Raw genomic sequence first — 11,690 nt, 5'->3', positions numbered from 1 at the left:
ACATGTTGTGACCTCTATGCACCCTGTGCATGTGTGCATTCACACTCACATGTTGTGACCTCTATGCACCCTGTGCATGTGTGCATTCACACTCACATGTTGTGACCTCTATGCACCCTGTGCATGTGTGCATTCACACTCACATGTTGTGACCTCTATGCACCCTGTGCATGTGTGCATTCACACTTACATGTTGCACATACAGACATACACATTATAGTATAATGTGATTTTTATTTGTTGTCAATTAAAAACTCAATTGAAAATATTTACAATGTCAATTAAACGCAATATAAGAAATCGGCTTTCATGTTTTTACATGTCAAATTGGGTACTAAAACCACAGTCAATACATTATATTCAAAATTATTCAGCCCACACCCTATAAATGCTTGGACGCAGGATGTTTACACACAGCTCAGTTTGGGGTGTTAAGTTGTTTGGCTTTGAGGAAGAACATTTTGTTTACTTCACTAATGGGGATATCTCTTAATGCTGGGATGGCGTCTTCCTGGTGGTTCTTCCACTGCTGGTTTTTAGCATAGTTATCTGCAAGAAAAGAAGAAAGCTCTGCTGAGCCAAGCAACTCCTTGCTGTAAGGTCGCAGCTGGAGCGGCACACAGCCCACCAGGGGTATGAGGGCGATGGCGAACAGCAGTGCTAGAGCGTCCCTAACAAATGCAACTTAAGGGATACGTGGACAGTTACGTGGATACAGTCCACCAGGGACGGAAGGTCTGTCAGCAGGACCAGGAGGTGGCTGGTCACACTGTGTCCAATCAGGAGGCAGACAGGGACATTTTCTCCTTTTTATTCAGACCTAGGTCCCATGGAATGAGACCCTCCACACTTCAGCTGTCTTCTCACGCCAGCAAACCTAACCTAGGTAAGCCCCATACAGTGCTCCGACTCACTTCTCCATGGTGATCCTAAGCCCCCTCAGGCTGGCAGTCAAGAGTAACCATCCCGCCACGTTTAACGTGACAGTGCTCTCTGTCGGCGTATGTCTCTGAGGCAGTCTTGACTGCTCTCTGATAAAGCGCTAACACGTCGTCCTCCTCCAGCACTCACAACCGTGTTCTACATAAGCTTACCTGTGATCGTGTGCACAGAGTCCAGTGGAGAGGTGCTCATCATGTTAATTCCAAACAGGAGCGCATAACCAGTGACAACAGCGATGAGGAGGTAGACGGGCAATGCCACTGCCCAGTACCTGCAGGCGAGGACGCTAATGTACTCACAAACTGTCAAGGGGTCGGCCTCCAGACACTCCTGGGTTTAGACTGCTATTAAAGGAGCTGAGGTGATGATGGACAGCTGTACAGGGTCCACTGAGACGCTGCAGCGGTGATGGACAGCCACAGCCATACGGGGTCCACAGAGACGCTGCAGCTAACCGCTCCGCCAGGACCTGACCTGGAGGCTTGTTCTGCCCTGTCCATACCACGGCTGTTTCTTCTGGTGTTCTCTGCCTCAGTCCCACATGACAAGCTTACAGTATTTCTTGACTTCCATCAGACGTTCTCCCTACATGTCCTGATATGAACGTGAGGCATCTGCTTCTCCCGCATACCTTCTTATATGCTGCGCTCTCATTATGTCAGTAGTTAAAGAGAGCTGACTATGTAAATAGTATTTGCAACTGAGAACCTCAGTGTATTATATTTTATGATTTTTCCCTTGAAATTATATATTTCTGTCTGTTTTCCCAGCATCCACTATCAATACTCCAGACTCAGATTCTTATATGCCCTGCAGTTGTCCTCTCAATACAGTTAAACCCATTAAGTGCGCTACCTTGCAGGCTTTATGAATAACTCCTCCCTGCTGTTCCCCCGGCTAGAACCCTAATAGCTTTCCCACTGTTATGCATTCTTCTGCTTTCCCACTCTGCTTTCTGCTCCACAGTCACCTTTCCAGATAACATTTTAACTTCCATGCTTAGAGCTTTTCAATGGTAATTAAAAGAAAATATTCCCTTGGACAGCACACTGTTCAAGATTAAACTTCTTTTCCTTCTGTAGGTGGCATTGTCTCTACTTCCTCTGAGTCTCTTTTCTTTTGCTTTTAAGGACAGACTTTCCTCAAGTGCCTGCTATTCATGGCAGTTTATTTACATTTAAATCCAGGTGATAAGGTGACAGGAAGTCAAGTGTGTACATGGGCAGAGACAGCAGAAAAATCAGGAGTTACTGATCGTGCCTTTCACCCTGGTCAGCTTCCTCAGAAAGGCATCTCCCACCTGTTTCTGGGAGAAAACTTACAGCCTGGTAAGGGAAGGTGCTGGAGGAAGTGGGCCTTTGTCACTTAGCCTCCTTCATCTTTCCAGCTAATTCTGGTAACCTCCAGACTGCAGACCCCAACACTTTGCACAGGGTGGAACTATTTTCTGAAGTGGGGGCAGGGTCAGTCTCCAGGTTTAAGATAAGGAAGGGGACTCAGCAGGTCGAAGGCATTTTGGACACGTTTCCCGTGCAGGGCAGAGTTACACTGCTGAGAGATGATGAGGTCACCAAGCTCTGGCCCTTTTGAAATTCCAAGGCACAAATATTCTTGATGGCCTCCCTCTCCTCCCACATGGAAAGCACCAGACTCATCGAGCTCTCAGAAGGCCCCCAAAGCTCGTTAATGTCTTTCTATCTGCTATACTACTTCATCGCGGCGCACAAAACTTTTATACCTTTAAAAGCTTTTTCAGCAACAGTGTAATTTTAGCAAGATTCTAGGAGGAAATGGAGATGAATGTGTTTGCCCCACCAGCTTTAATTACTGGCATTTTGTTTGTTTGTTTTGAGACAGGGTTTCTATGTGTAGCCTTGGGTGTCCTGGGTGCTGTGGCTTTGTAGAACTCACAGCGATCCGCCTGCCTCTGCCTCCCGAGTGCTGGGATTAAAGGTGTGCACCACCACCACCCAGCCTAATTACTGACGTAATTAAAAGCCTCTAAGAAGCCTTCAATCGCTGCTGTGGTACCTACAGCTCCGGGGTTAAAGCACTTGTCACTCCAGTGTGAAGACCACGGTTTGGATTCCCAGAAGCCACTCAGAAAGCAGACCCAGGGGATTCTGGAGTGAGCTGGCTAGCCAGACTGGCTATGCTATTGAACTCTGGGCTCAACTGCGAGACCTCGTCCCTAGGAATAAGGCAGGGAGCACCAAGGAAAACCCCTGATATCAACTCTGGGCCACTGCGTGCACACACAGACACATAGACCTGCACACGCGATGTGCAGACACATGGGACACAAAATAAAAACAAGTTTAACTGCAGCACAGTTATCCGTGGACTTTGAAGCAGTAGTGACTTAAGGCTTGGGTTTTAGAAAAGAGTTATCACCCTTCAGAACGGTACCAGCTCCACCCTTACTGAAGAAATCTTAAACTTACTTTTGAGGCCAGTATGTCAAGCCCAAGGAGTTTAACCAAGATTCAGGAACAAACGCCCACACAAGATAAAGTACTGCAGGGTAAAGACAGTAAAGAGAGAGAGAAGAAACCAACGTCAGTACAGCACGATCCAGCCTATAGGGTTCAGACACAGCGCTTCCCCGAGGCTCGCCTGACTCTCAGAACGCAGGCTCCTCAGCTCCTTGTGTGCACCACTCCTGTCACACTTCCCATAACTACCACCTTACAAGTCCTTAGTGTCTTAGCCCTCAACTGTACTCTTGGCACTGTAACGGCTCATCATTTCTTGGCGCTGTTATTTTCACAGCATTTACCAATTTGCTTCTGCATTCTATATAGTGGTCAATAACTCTCCACAGGGAAAGTATAATTGCATTTAGTTGCTTACAGAGGAACCTGTCCCCTCTGGTTCTGGCTGTCTACATAGCGTCTTCCCCTTAGTGCCCGGTCTTTGCGGCCTCCTTCCAGCTGTCTCTGTGAAGTAACAACTGACAGGTTCAGAGCTTCTCTACACACATGACTTCATTGAACCCTCAGAACAATCCTGAGACATGCATGCACACGCACGTGCACGTTATATACGACAAAGTGCTCTTTGGTTACATCGTCCATAGAAGTTATGTGGTAAAGACAAGTTTCCAGCTACATCGGTGGTGTCGTTTTTTTTTCTTAAGAACAAAGTGTTACAGAGCTTGTCCAGACTGGAATACAGTGGTTTCTGAAGAGATGGCGGCTGTTTTCCTTATGTATCTGGTGCTAAACGCCGATGGTGAGGCTGATCTTTTCCCTACCCTGTGGTGAGTGCTAATGACTGAGCACATGAGAAGGGCCTCTCCATCTCCTCCTCACCCCCCTTCCCCATAGCGTGGCTTCCTTTCACTTATCTGTCTCCTCCAATCATAAGTAAAACTCAATGAAAGCACACAAGGCTTGGCTGTTTTGTGATTCCCTGGCCCTGACACTGCCTGGTACAAATAAGTGCTCAATAAATTCTTGAATTAACTTTTGGTTTTATCAACATGCTTGTTTAGTTTCTAATCCTTAAAATCCTCTTTGAATAGGAAGTTACAGAATCAAACAGCTAATACCTATTTAATAGTTTCTTTGCATGCATTATCTGAGTTAACACAAGAGTCAGAGAAGGACTTCAGTCCCGCGCAGCCCTCCAGACGCCTGACCTAATTCCAGTCCTGTTGCTTATTAGCTTTGTGGCTTTGAGAAGTTACTTAAACCAGGTGCTGCCATCTTTAAAGTGAGGGCAGCAATGCAGACCTACTTAACAGGGTCGCTTTATGGGAACATCAACAATGCGTATTACCAATACCCCTTTACACACGAGGACACTTTAGACCTGCGTGAGCTAACTGCTCTCAGGCCAAACGATGACTCCACGAAAGAGCCAGAATGTGAACTCGGTTATAACCTCATCCAACAGGTACAACCAGGCTAACACTTTTCATTTAAGAACTCAGCACACAGGTTGGAGACATGGCTCAGTGATTAAGAGCATCGCCTGTTCTTCCAGGGGTCCTGAGTTCAATTCCCAGCAACCACATGGTGGCTCGCAACCATCTGCAATGTGATCTGATGCCCTCTTCTGCAGATAAAGCACTCATGTACAGTAAATGAATAAATTTAGTAAAAAAGAATTCAGGACACCGTCAGAAAGCTGGATTGGGGCATGTGGCTTCTTCTGCTTGAGTGCCTCATATTTTCTAGACTTTTTGAGGAGGGACGGTGATCCCGCTGGTGTGAGTTGGTCACTTTCTCCAGCCATTATCTTCTTTCTCCAGCTCCAGCATGCTGCCCTGGAGCTATAGACCCCTCATTTCCAAGCCTTCACAGCCCTTCTCTTCAGGGGTCCTTCCTGCCTTCTTCTCTGAAATAACTCCCTCAGGGAAGTAGGTTTTTTTTTTTTTTCAAGACAGGGTTTCTCTGTGTAGCCTTGGCTGTCCTGGACTCACTTTGTTGACCAGGCTGGCCTCGAACTCACAGCGATCCTCCTGCCTCTGCCTCCAGAATGCTGGGATTAGAGTCCTGCGCCACCACGCCCGGCAGGGAAGTAGACCTTAAGCTCTATTAGCTGTGAATTTATTCACTTAAGCATGGGGCCTGGTGCTGGTTAAATACTGGAGATGAAACCTCGTACAACACTCCGAGCAAACAAGGTTTCCCTCAGGACTCCTTAAGAAGAGACATAGGTAGAAAGAACCAACGCTGCAAGCGTGTCCATTCTAAGACCCAATGCATTATTTCCTGGTCCTCGAATACCAGACAACGCCTTGGCTGTCCGTCATTCCAGTACTTACTGAAGCCAAACTGAGAGCTTAGGAAAAGAACAAAGCCATAAATCGCTCTTTCTGGCAAAGGCGACGGTGAATTTTCCACCATCTTCCCCGTGGCTTTAGGCAAATCTGTGGGAAAGGAACACAACCGTCGTCAGACATCTCCCGCCCCCCTTCACCACTGGTGTATTACATAATCTCATCACTGTGCTGCGGACACAGTCACTGCGGATGCTCGCCCGCGCGCGCGCCCGCCCCCACCGAGGGCCCCCTCGAGGCGCGCCAGCACCCCTGCAGCTACGGGGGCGCCGGGAGAGCGCGCTAAGGGGCAAAATGCGCCACTCGGACATTCTGAGGAGAAGACGGGCCCGGACTCGCCCCTCACGTGAGGCCCACCAAAAAAAAAAGGAAGCCCTGGGCCTCGCGTCCTTCGATCACCGCCGCCCACGCTTCCCTCCCCCCCGCCCCCACCTCTCAGCCCCCTCAGCACTCAGTCCTTTGCGCAGGCGCTGCCCAGAGAGCCTCAGCAGGGGCAGAAAGGAGCTGTAAAAAACCTGAGGGACGAGCAGGGGCTCGCGGGGGCCCCGCCGGTTGGCGCAGGCGCACCGCGACCGTAGCGCGGGTAGCAGGAGCCGGCTCTGCACCCAGCCCGAGGGGCCGAGGGGGCGGGGCGGCGGCCGCGCATGCGCGCACGGGGCCCACGTGACCCGCCTGGCTCCCCGAGCGGCTGGGCGCTCGCTCTGCGGGTCTGCTTTGACGTGGAGGGGCGGCGGTGGCGGCGGTGGCGGCGGTGGCGGCCGCGTCCGAGGCTCGCGGGCTGCGGGCCCGGGTGAGTGCAGACCCAGCGCGCGGCGGGACTCCCGCCGCAGCCGACAAGCCCGGGCATCGGGGCGCTCCACACCTCCCTGCGTGGGTGTGTGGTGAGTGTGGGTTTTGCGCCTCGCTGAGGCGCCCGTGCGCGCCGAGGGGGTGTGGCCGCCCTTGTCCCCCGGTGGTTGTGTGTTCCCTTTGTCCAGGTTGTCCCTCGGGTGTCCGTGACATAGGAGCGGGCCTTTTGTGTGCGCATCCCCCGGCGCGCACATCCTGAGCGCTCGGGGAACGCACCTCGGTGTCCGCGGCTGGCCCGCTTTGTTCCCGTGCGCGCCCTTCCCTGCGACGGCGTGGGCGTCCTTGTCCTGCGTGGATGGGTCCCCCGGGCCCCGGCCTTGGTCGCTGCCTCCCCTATGGTGTGCGCGCCCCCGCGGCTGCGGCAGTCTGCAGTGGCGGGCGGGCGCGCGCGTGCGTGCGTCTCCGCGTGTCCCCAAAGGGTCGGTGCGCGGGGGGCCTGCGGCGTGCGCGGGGTTTGCTCGCGAGGGCGCGCGGCCCCTGGTTTTGTGTGTGTGATGTGTGTGTGCGCGCGCGCGTTTCCCTGCGTCCTCACCCGGGAGGGATGCAGAGCTGCGCCCCCCCCCCCCCCCCCCCCCCGCCTGCAGCCTTGTGCGACGCCTGCCCTGGGGGCTGCTACTCCTCGGTGGTGGCGACGTCACTGTGGCCTGTGCTGCCATTCCTTTGCGGGGAGGGAGGGAGGGGCAGCCTAGGGGGACAAAGGACCAAAATGAAGCTTGAGTGCCACGGTACCTTTTCCAGAAGCTTCTAGCTTCCAGAGGTCCTTCAGTTTGCAAGTCCTTTCCGAAGTATATGCTTTATGCCTTTCACCAGGCGATCTTGCAAACACGGAGTTATTTATTGTAGGGTATTTTATAGCAGCCAGTCTCTGGATTGTGGTGGAGGGAAACAGGGTTGACATCTTACAGGCACTACTGCTCTCTCCGGGACAGTTTAATCACAACTACAGCTCTAGTTAGGCCACGCTATTTCAAGAACTCGGTGTCTTAGTTTAAGGAAAATGGGTTTGTGATAAGGATACTTGGGAGAAAAAGGTAAAACCCCCTTAGGGACTTAATTGCTACTACTGTGCTTGTCAAGGGTTTGTGCTTGGCGTGCTCAAGGGCTGCGGTTTCTGTTTCTCTCGTTCAGTTTCCTTACTGTCGCCTAATTTTCCTTTTTTATTTTTCCTTTAAATTTCGGGAATACTTCAAAGATTATAAACATAGGGAAATCTAACCAAACCAGTCCATTTTATTTATTTGTTTATTTACTTTTGCCAAATTTACTTAAAGTTCTTACAAAAAAAACTTTAAAAAAATATGGAGATGCTGAGAGTTCGCCCCTCCTTACCTAGAGATAGCCACTGTGTTCAGGTGTCTGTGTATCGCTTCAGTGCACAGCTTACAACTTGGCAATGGTGAATATATAAACAATGCATAGTATTGGTTTTTAAACTAAAGTGGTATAAAATTGTGTCTTTTTGCAACTTGCTTTTGCATTCAGCATCACACTTTGATATTTGAATAAATCGAATAATTGTGCTTTCTTTGAATTATAATTGTTGGTATAGCACTGAATTGTATGAATATACCGTAATTTATTTTTACAGTCTTCTCTTGACAGACTTTGGAATTGTTTACAGTCTTTTCTCTTTAAAGCAGTCCTGCAATAAACATCTCTGTACTTGTTTGCTCTGTGCACTTTGGAGTTTCTCTAGGAAATATACTCGCTCACAGTTTTGCTGGGAAGTAGAGTACATATGACTTCCACTTAAACAGATGCCATAGAAGCTGCCCAGATGGTTTCAGTGCGCACTGGTATTGAGAACACCCATTTCCTCACATGCTTGCTAACAAACTATATTTATTTTTTCCTTCTCTTTACTGACCATCTTCTTTATGACTTTAGCTTGCTGCTAAATTTGCCTATAGCCTGGCTTCTGTCTAGCCATGTGACAGCAAATGGGTCGATCTCTTACAGCTAATTGGTCCTTATTGAATTTGGTCATCATAATATGAATTCCAACGAACATTTGTTATGTATTGTTGCTATGGTTGGTGTAAAGATAAGATCTCATGGTATGTTATCTCAAGTAGCACGTGGCCTGATTTAATGGAAAGCATTTCAAAGGCATGATGTTTTTCTTTAACTCCTTTCCTCCATGATGATGTATTTGATTTATTCAGAATACATGTAACATATATTGCAACAGTGAAGTAAAACCAATGAACGCAACGACCTCCCGGTGGATCCAAGACGCAAGCTAACCGACGCTGAATGTGCGTTCACTCTCAGAGGTGATTATTCTGAGTTCATGTTGTTATTGTATTTTAAACGCTTGAATCAGATTTTTGTGTTATTCACTGAATCGTATGTGTGGTTTCTATGTTTGAGTAAAGAACACTATTTGGGTATAGTCTTCTGAAGCTTGCTTTCACTCAGTGCTGCGTTCCTAAGTAACTAATATTCAGTGTAGATGTAAGTCGTAACTGTTCCCTGCTTGTGTAATGAGGGGTGAGTACAGCGCAGTGTATGCATGTTCCTGTTGGGCGTTTTGACTGCTCTGTTTTCCCATAAGAAGAGTAACCAGCAATAGCTGCAGGAGGAAACCAGAAGAATAATTTAAAATGCTGTATTCACTTCTGGAGAGGCCTCTTTTAATCCCAGCACGTCCTCCAGCACGTCCTCTGTTCGCTTATTCAGAGAATTGGCATAATTTTTTTCCCTTTTTTGTTTTGTTTTTGTTTTTGTTTTTTGAGACAGGGTTTCTCTGTGTAGCCTTGGCTGTCCTGGACCCACTTTGTAGACCAGGCTGGCCTCGAACTCACAGTGACACGCCAGCCTCTGCCTCCCGAGTTCTGGGATTACAAGGACGCCACCGCACCCAGCTTTTTTCCTGTTATTTCTCAATGTATATAATTACTTTTATTCGACTCAATTGTATGGGTAAAACTAGGTATAAAACCCAGAACATTTTGACACCTATTTACCTGTGTGATTGTACGTGCCATGGCACATGTACGGAGGCTAGCGGGCAGCCGTGTGGACTGAGGGATTGAACGCAGGGTGTCAGGCTTGGCGGCAAGTGCCCCTATCCATTGAGCCATCTTGCTGGTCCAGTTATGCATTTAGAAGAATCACAGTTTTGCTTTAAAATGTCCTTATGATACTCTAGAAATTCATCCTTGGCTGTGCTGAACTTCTTTAGACATTTTTTAGCATGTGAAACATACATAATTTTCAAAAGCATTTTTGATGCTTTGTGAGCAAAAATTAGGTTGGAGCTGCTGGCATCGCCAGCTGCCTGCTAGCAATGGCATTGCTGGTGTTCCGGGGTATGAATGTTCACATTTGTGCAGTGATTTCACATGCTTCTGCAGTGGTTGTACCAACTTGTGTTTTGGCTAATAGTTTTGTCAGCTTACGTGCCTTGGTCAGCATTCTATGAGAGTTACAGTTGACCTGCCACCTGTCCAACACTTGTTATCTTAGATTCCCTAATATTTGCCCGGAGAATGACAATGGTGTATCATTGTGAGTTAAGTTCGCATTTATTAACGAGATTCAGAATCTGTTTGTATAGGTACGCATCATGTGCTTCCCATGTTCTGGGGAAAAAACAGGATCAAGTTTTTCTACCCACTTTAAAAAAATCCTGAATTGTCTTTTAAAGCTGACAAACTGTTAGCCTTTTTTTTTTTTAATGTGCATTGAAAAAAAACAAGTGTATGAATAAATTAATAAAATATATTAAAACAAAACAAAACAAAAAAACAAGTGAAAGCGTTCCACCGCTAAACTAGCTCCTACACCCCAGTTCTTAGTCTTAGTGTCATCTAATTGGAAATGACCCTTGCTCTGGACTTAAGATGGCTGCTGTGTTTCTAAACTTCACCTGGACAGTTCCGTGTATGGTGTGGGTTAGTGATCCATATTCATCTCCTCGGGTGTGGCTTTATATGCTGGGTTTGCCTGCTGTTTACCAGAGCTGAGTTTCTGTGTATGGGCCTGTTTCTGGCTTGCCACCTAAATGTTACCTGTTGATGTCCACACTCTCTTAGTTATTACCTCGCCATTGTGGCTTTACCTGAAATCTGTTTTTTGCTTTTCTTGGACATAGGATCACACCGTGAAGCACAATGTTTGTTAACTGGTGCTGGGATTCAACTCGGCCTTGTGCATGCTAATCAGGCACCAAGCCCAGAGCTGCAGTCTCGACCCTTCAGCAACCTTCTTGCCAGGGAACTGTTGAGTCTCACCTGTCCCTGGACTTTGACCCTTAAGAGTTAGTCAAGAAAAACCCTTTGGGGCTTAATCAAAATCAATCCGTTCAGTTTTGTGGAGAATTGAAATTGGTTATAAATAGTACTTTTTTTCTGTTTTTTGGTTGTTGTTTTTCATATTTGGAACTCCACTGGCATTTGCAATGGTGATATGTAGATTTTTTCCCCTTTCCCACTTACTGTGTGTTTCCATGCTCTGGCATGCCTTTACATTGATGTGCAGTTGAAGTGGTGACAGGTGCGCTTCAGAAGGGATTATAGTGCTCATATAGGTCTTATTCCCAATGTCAAGGAGCTGTTTTTCCGCTAACAGTAGCATTGGTTGGGATGCTTTGTAGATTGTCGTGTTAGGGGAGGCTTTGCCATTTTGTCATGTGCTTTTCTGCATTTTTTGAAATTTTTTGTTTTATCTTTTCTGCAATCCATTAAATGAAATTAATTACAAATTACATATTTTTATTTTGTATGTTTGGTTGCTTTGCTTGCATATATGTCTTATGAACCAGTTCTGTGCCTGGTGCCTAGCCAGAAGAGGGCATTGGATACCCCTCTAACTGGAGTTAGAGGCAGTTGTGATTCATCATGTGGGTGCAGGGCACTGAACCCAGATCCTCAGCAAATGCAGCAGAGCATTTCACTGCTGAGCCATCTCTACAGCCCTCCAAATTATGGATGTTAATTAAAATTTATTTTATTTTTATTTTTTTTCTGGAGATAGATCCAAACTGGCCTCAATAGATTTTCTTTTTAATGTACTACAGGACTAAGTTTGATAATGCTTTTGTTTTTTGCCTGTCTGTTTAGTTTTGGTTTTGTTTTGTTTTGAGACAAAGTTTCTTTGGGTAACA

General features: G+C 47.4%; 2 protein-coding genes across 11 annotated transcripts in view; one reads left to right on the top strand and one right to left on the bottom strand.

Annotated features, from left to right (window-relative positions):
* Window positions 1-214: 214 nt before the first annotated feature.
* Window positions 215-6,361, bottom strand: PIGP (phosphatidylinositol glycan anchor biosynthesis class P). Of its 2 annotated transcripts, none has more exons than XM_084800460.1 (5): window positions 6,247-6,361; window positions 5,717-5,821; window positions 3,387-3,459; window positions 1,095-1,213; window positions 215-549 (listed from the first exon to the last, which is right to left on the bottom strand). In XM_084800460.1, exons 2-5 carry the CDS (start codon window positions 5,796-5,798, stop codon window positions 419-421), a joined length of 405 nt encoding a protein of 134 aa, XP_084656586.1. In that variant the 5' UTR covers window positions 5,799-5,821; window positions 6,247-6,361; the 3' UTR covers window positions 215-418. The 2 variants fall into 2 exon arrangements, with proteins under 2 accessions (XP_084656586.1, XP_084656587.1); XM_084800461.1 differs by having other exon boundaries at window positions 6,164-6,293.
* A 49-nt stretch (window positions 6,362-6,410) lies between these two features.
* TTC3 (tetratricopeptide repeat domain 3) overlaps window positions 6,411-11,690 on the top strand; it is a 103,662-nt gene continuing 98,382 nt past the window's right edge. For 5 of the 9 annotated variants that reach the window (XM_084800457.1, XM_084800455.1, XM_084800456.1 and 2 more), the window contains exons 1-2: window positions 6,487-6,612; window positions 8,746-8,856. The gene's annotated coding sequence lies outside the window, so the exon portion shown is untranslated. Of the gene's footprint in view, window positions 6,613-8,745; window positions 8,857-11,690 lie in introns of all 9 variants that reach the window. The other 4 variants (XM_084800452.1, XM_084800454.1, XM_084800459.1 and 1 more) reach the window with 3 other exon arrangements.

Source organism: Acomys minous (assembly GCF_964271855.1).
Source record: "Acomys minous genome assembly, chromosome: 11".
Taxonomy (NCBI): domain Eukaryota; kingdom Metazoa; phylum Chordata; class Mammalia; order Rodentia; family Muridae; genus Acomys; species Acomys minous.
The sequence above is the reverse complement of the archived record's forward strand: the minus strand, read 5'-3'. Positions and strand labels throughout refer to the sequence as shown.

Coding starts and splice junctions, on each gene's coding strand:
- PIGP (XM_084800460.1), bottom strand. CDS start 5,798: ATGGTGGAAAATTCACCGTCGCCTTTGCCAGAAAGAGCGATTTATGGC. Junction 1,214..3,386: donor TTGACATACTGGCCTCAAAA/GTAAGTTTAAGA, acceptor CCTCGCCTGCAG/GTACTGGGCAGTGGCATTGC. Junction 550..1,094: donor CTCTGTGCACACGATCACAG/GTAAGCTTATGT, acceptor CTTTTCTTGCAG/ATAACTATGCTAAAAACCAG.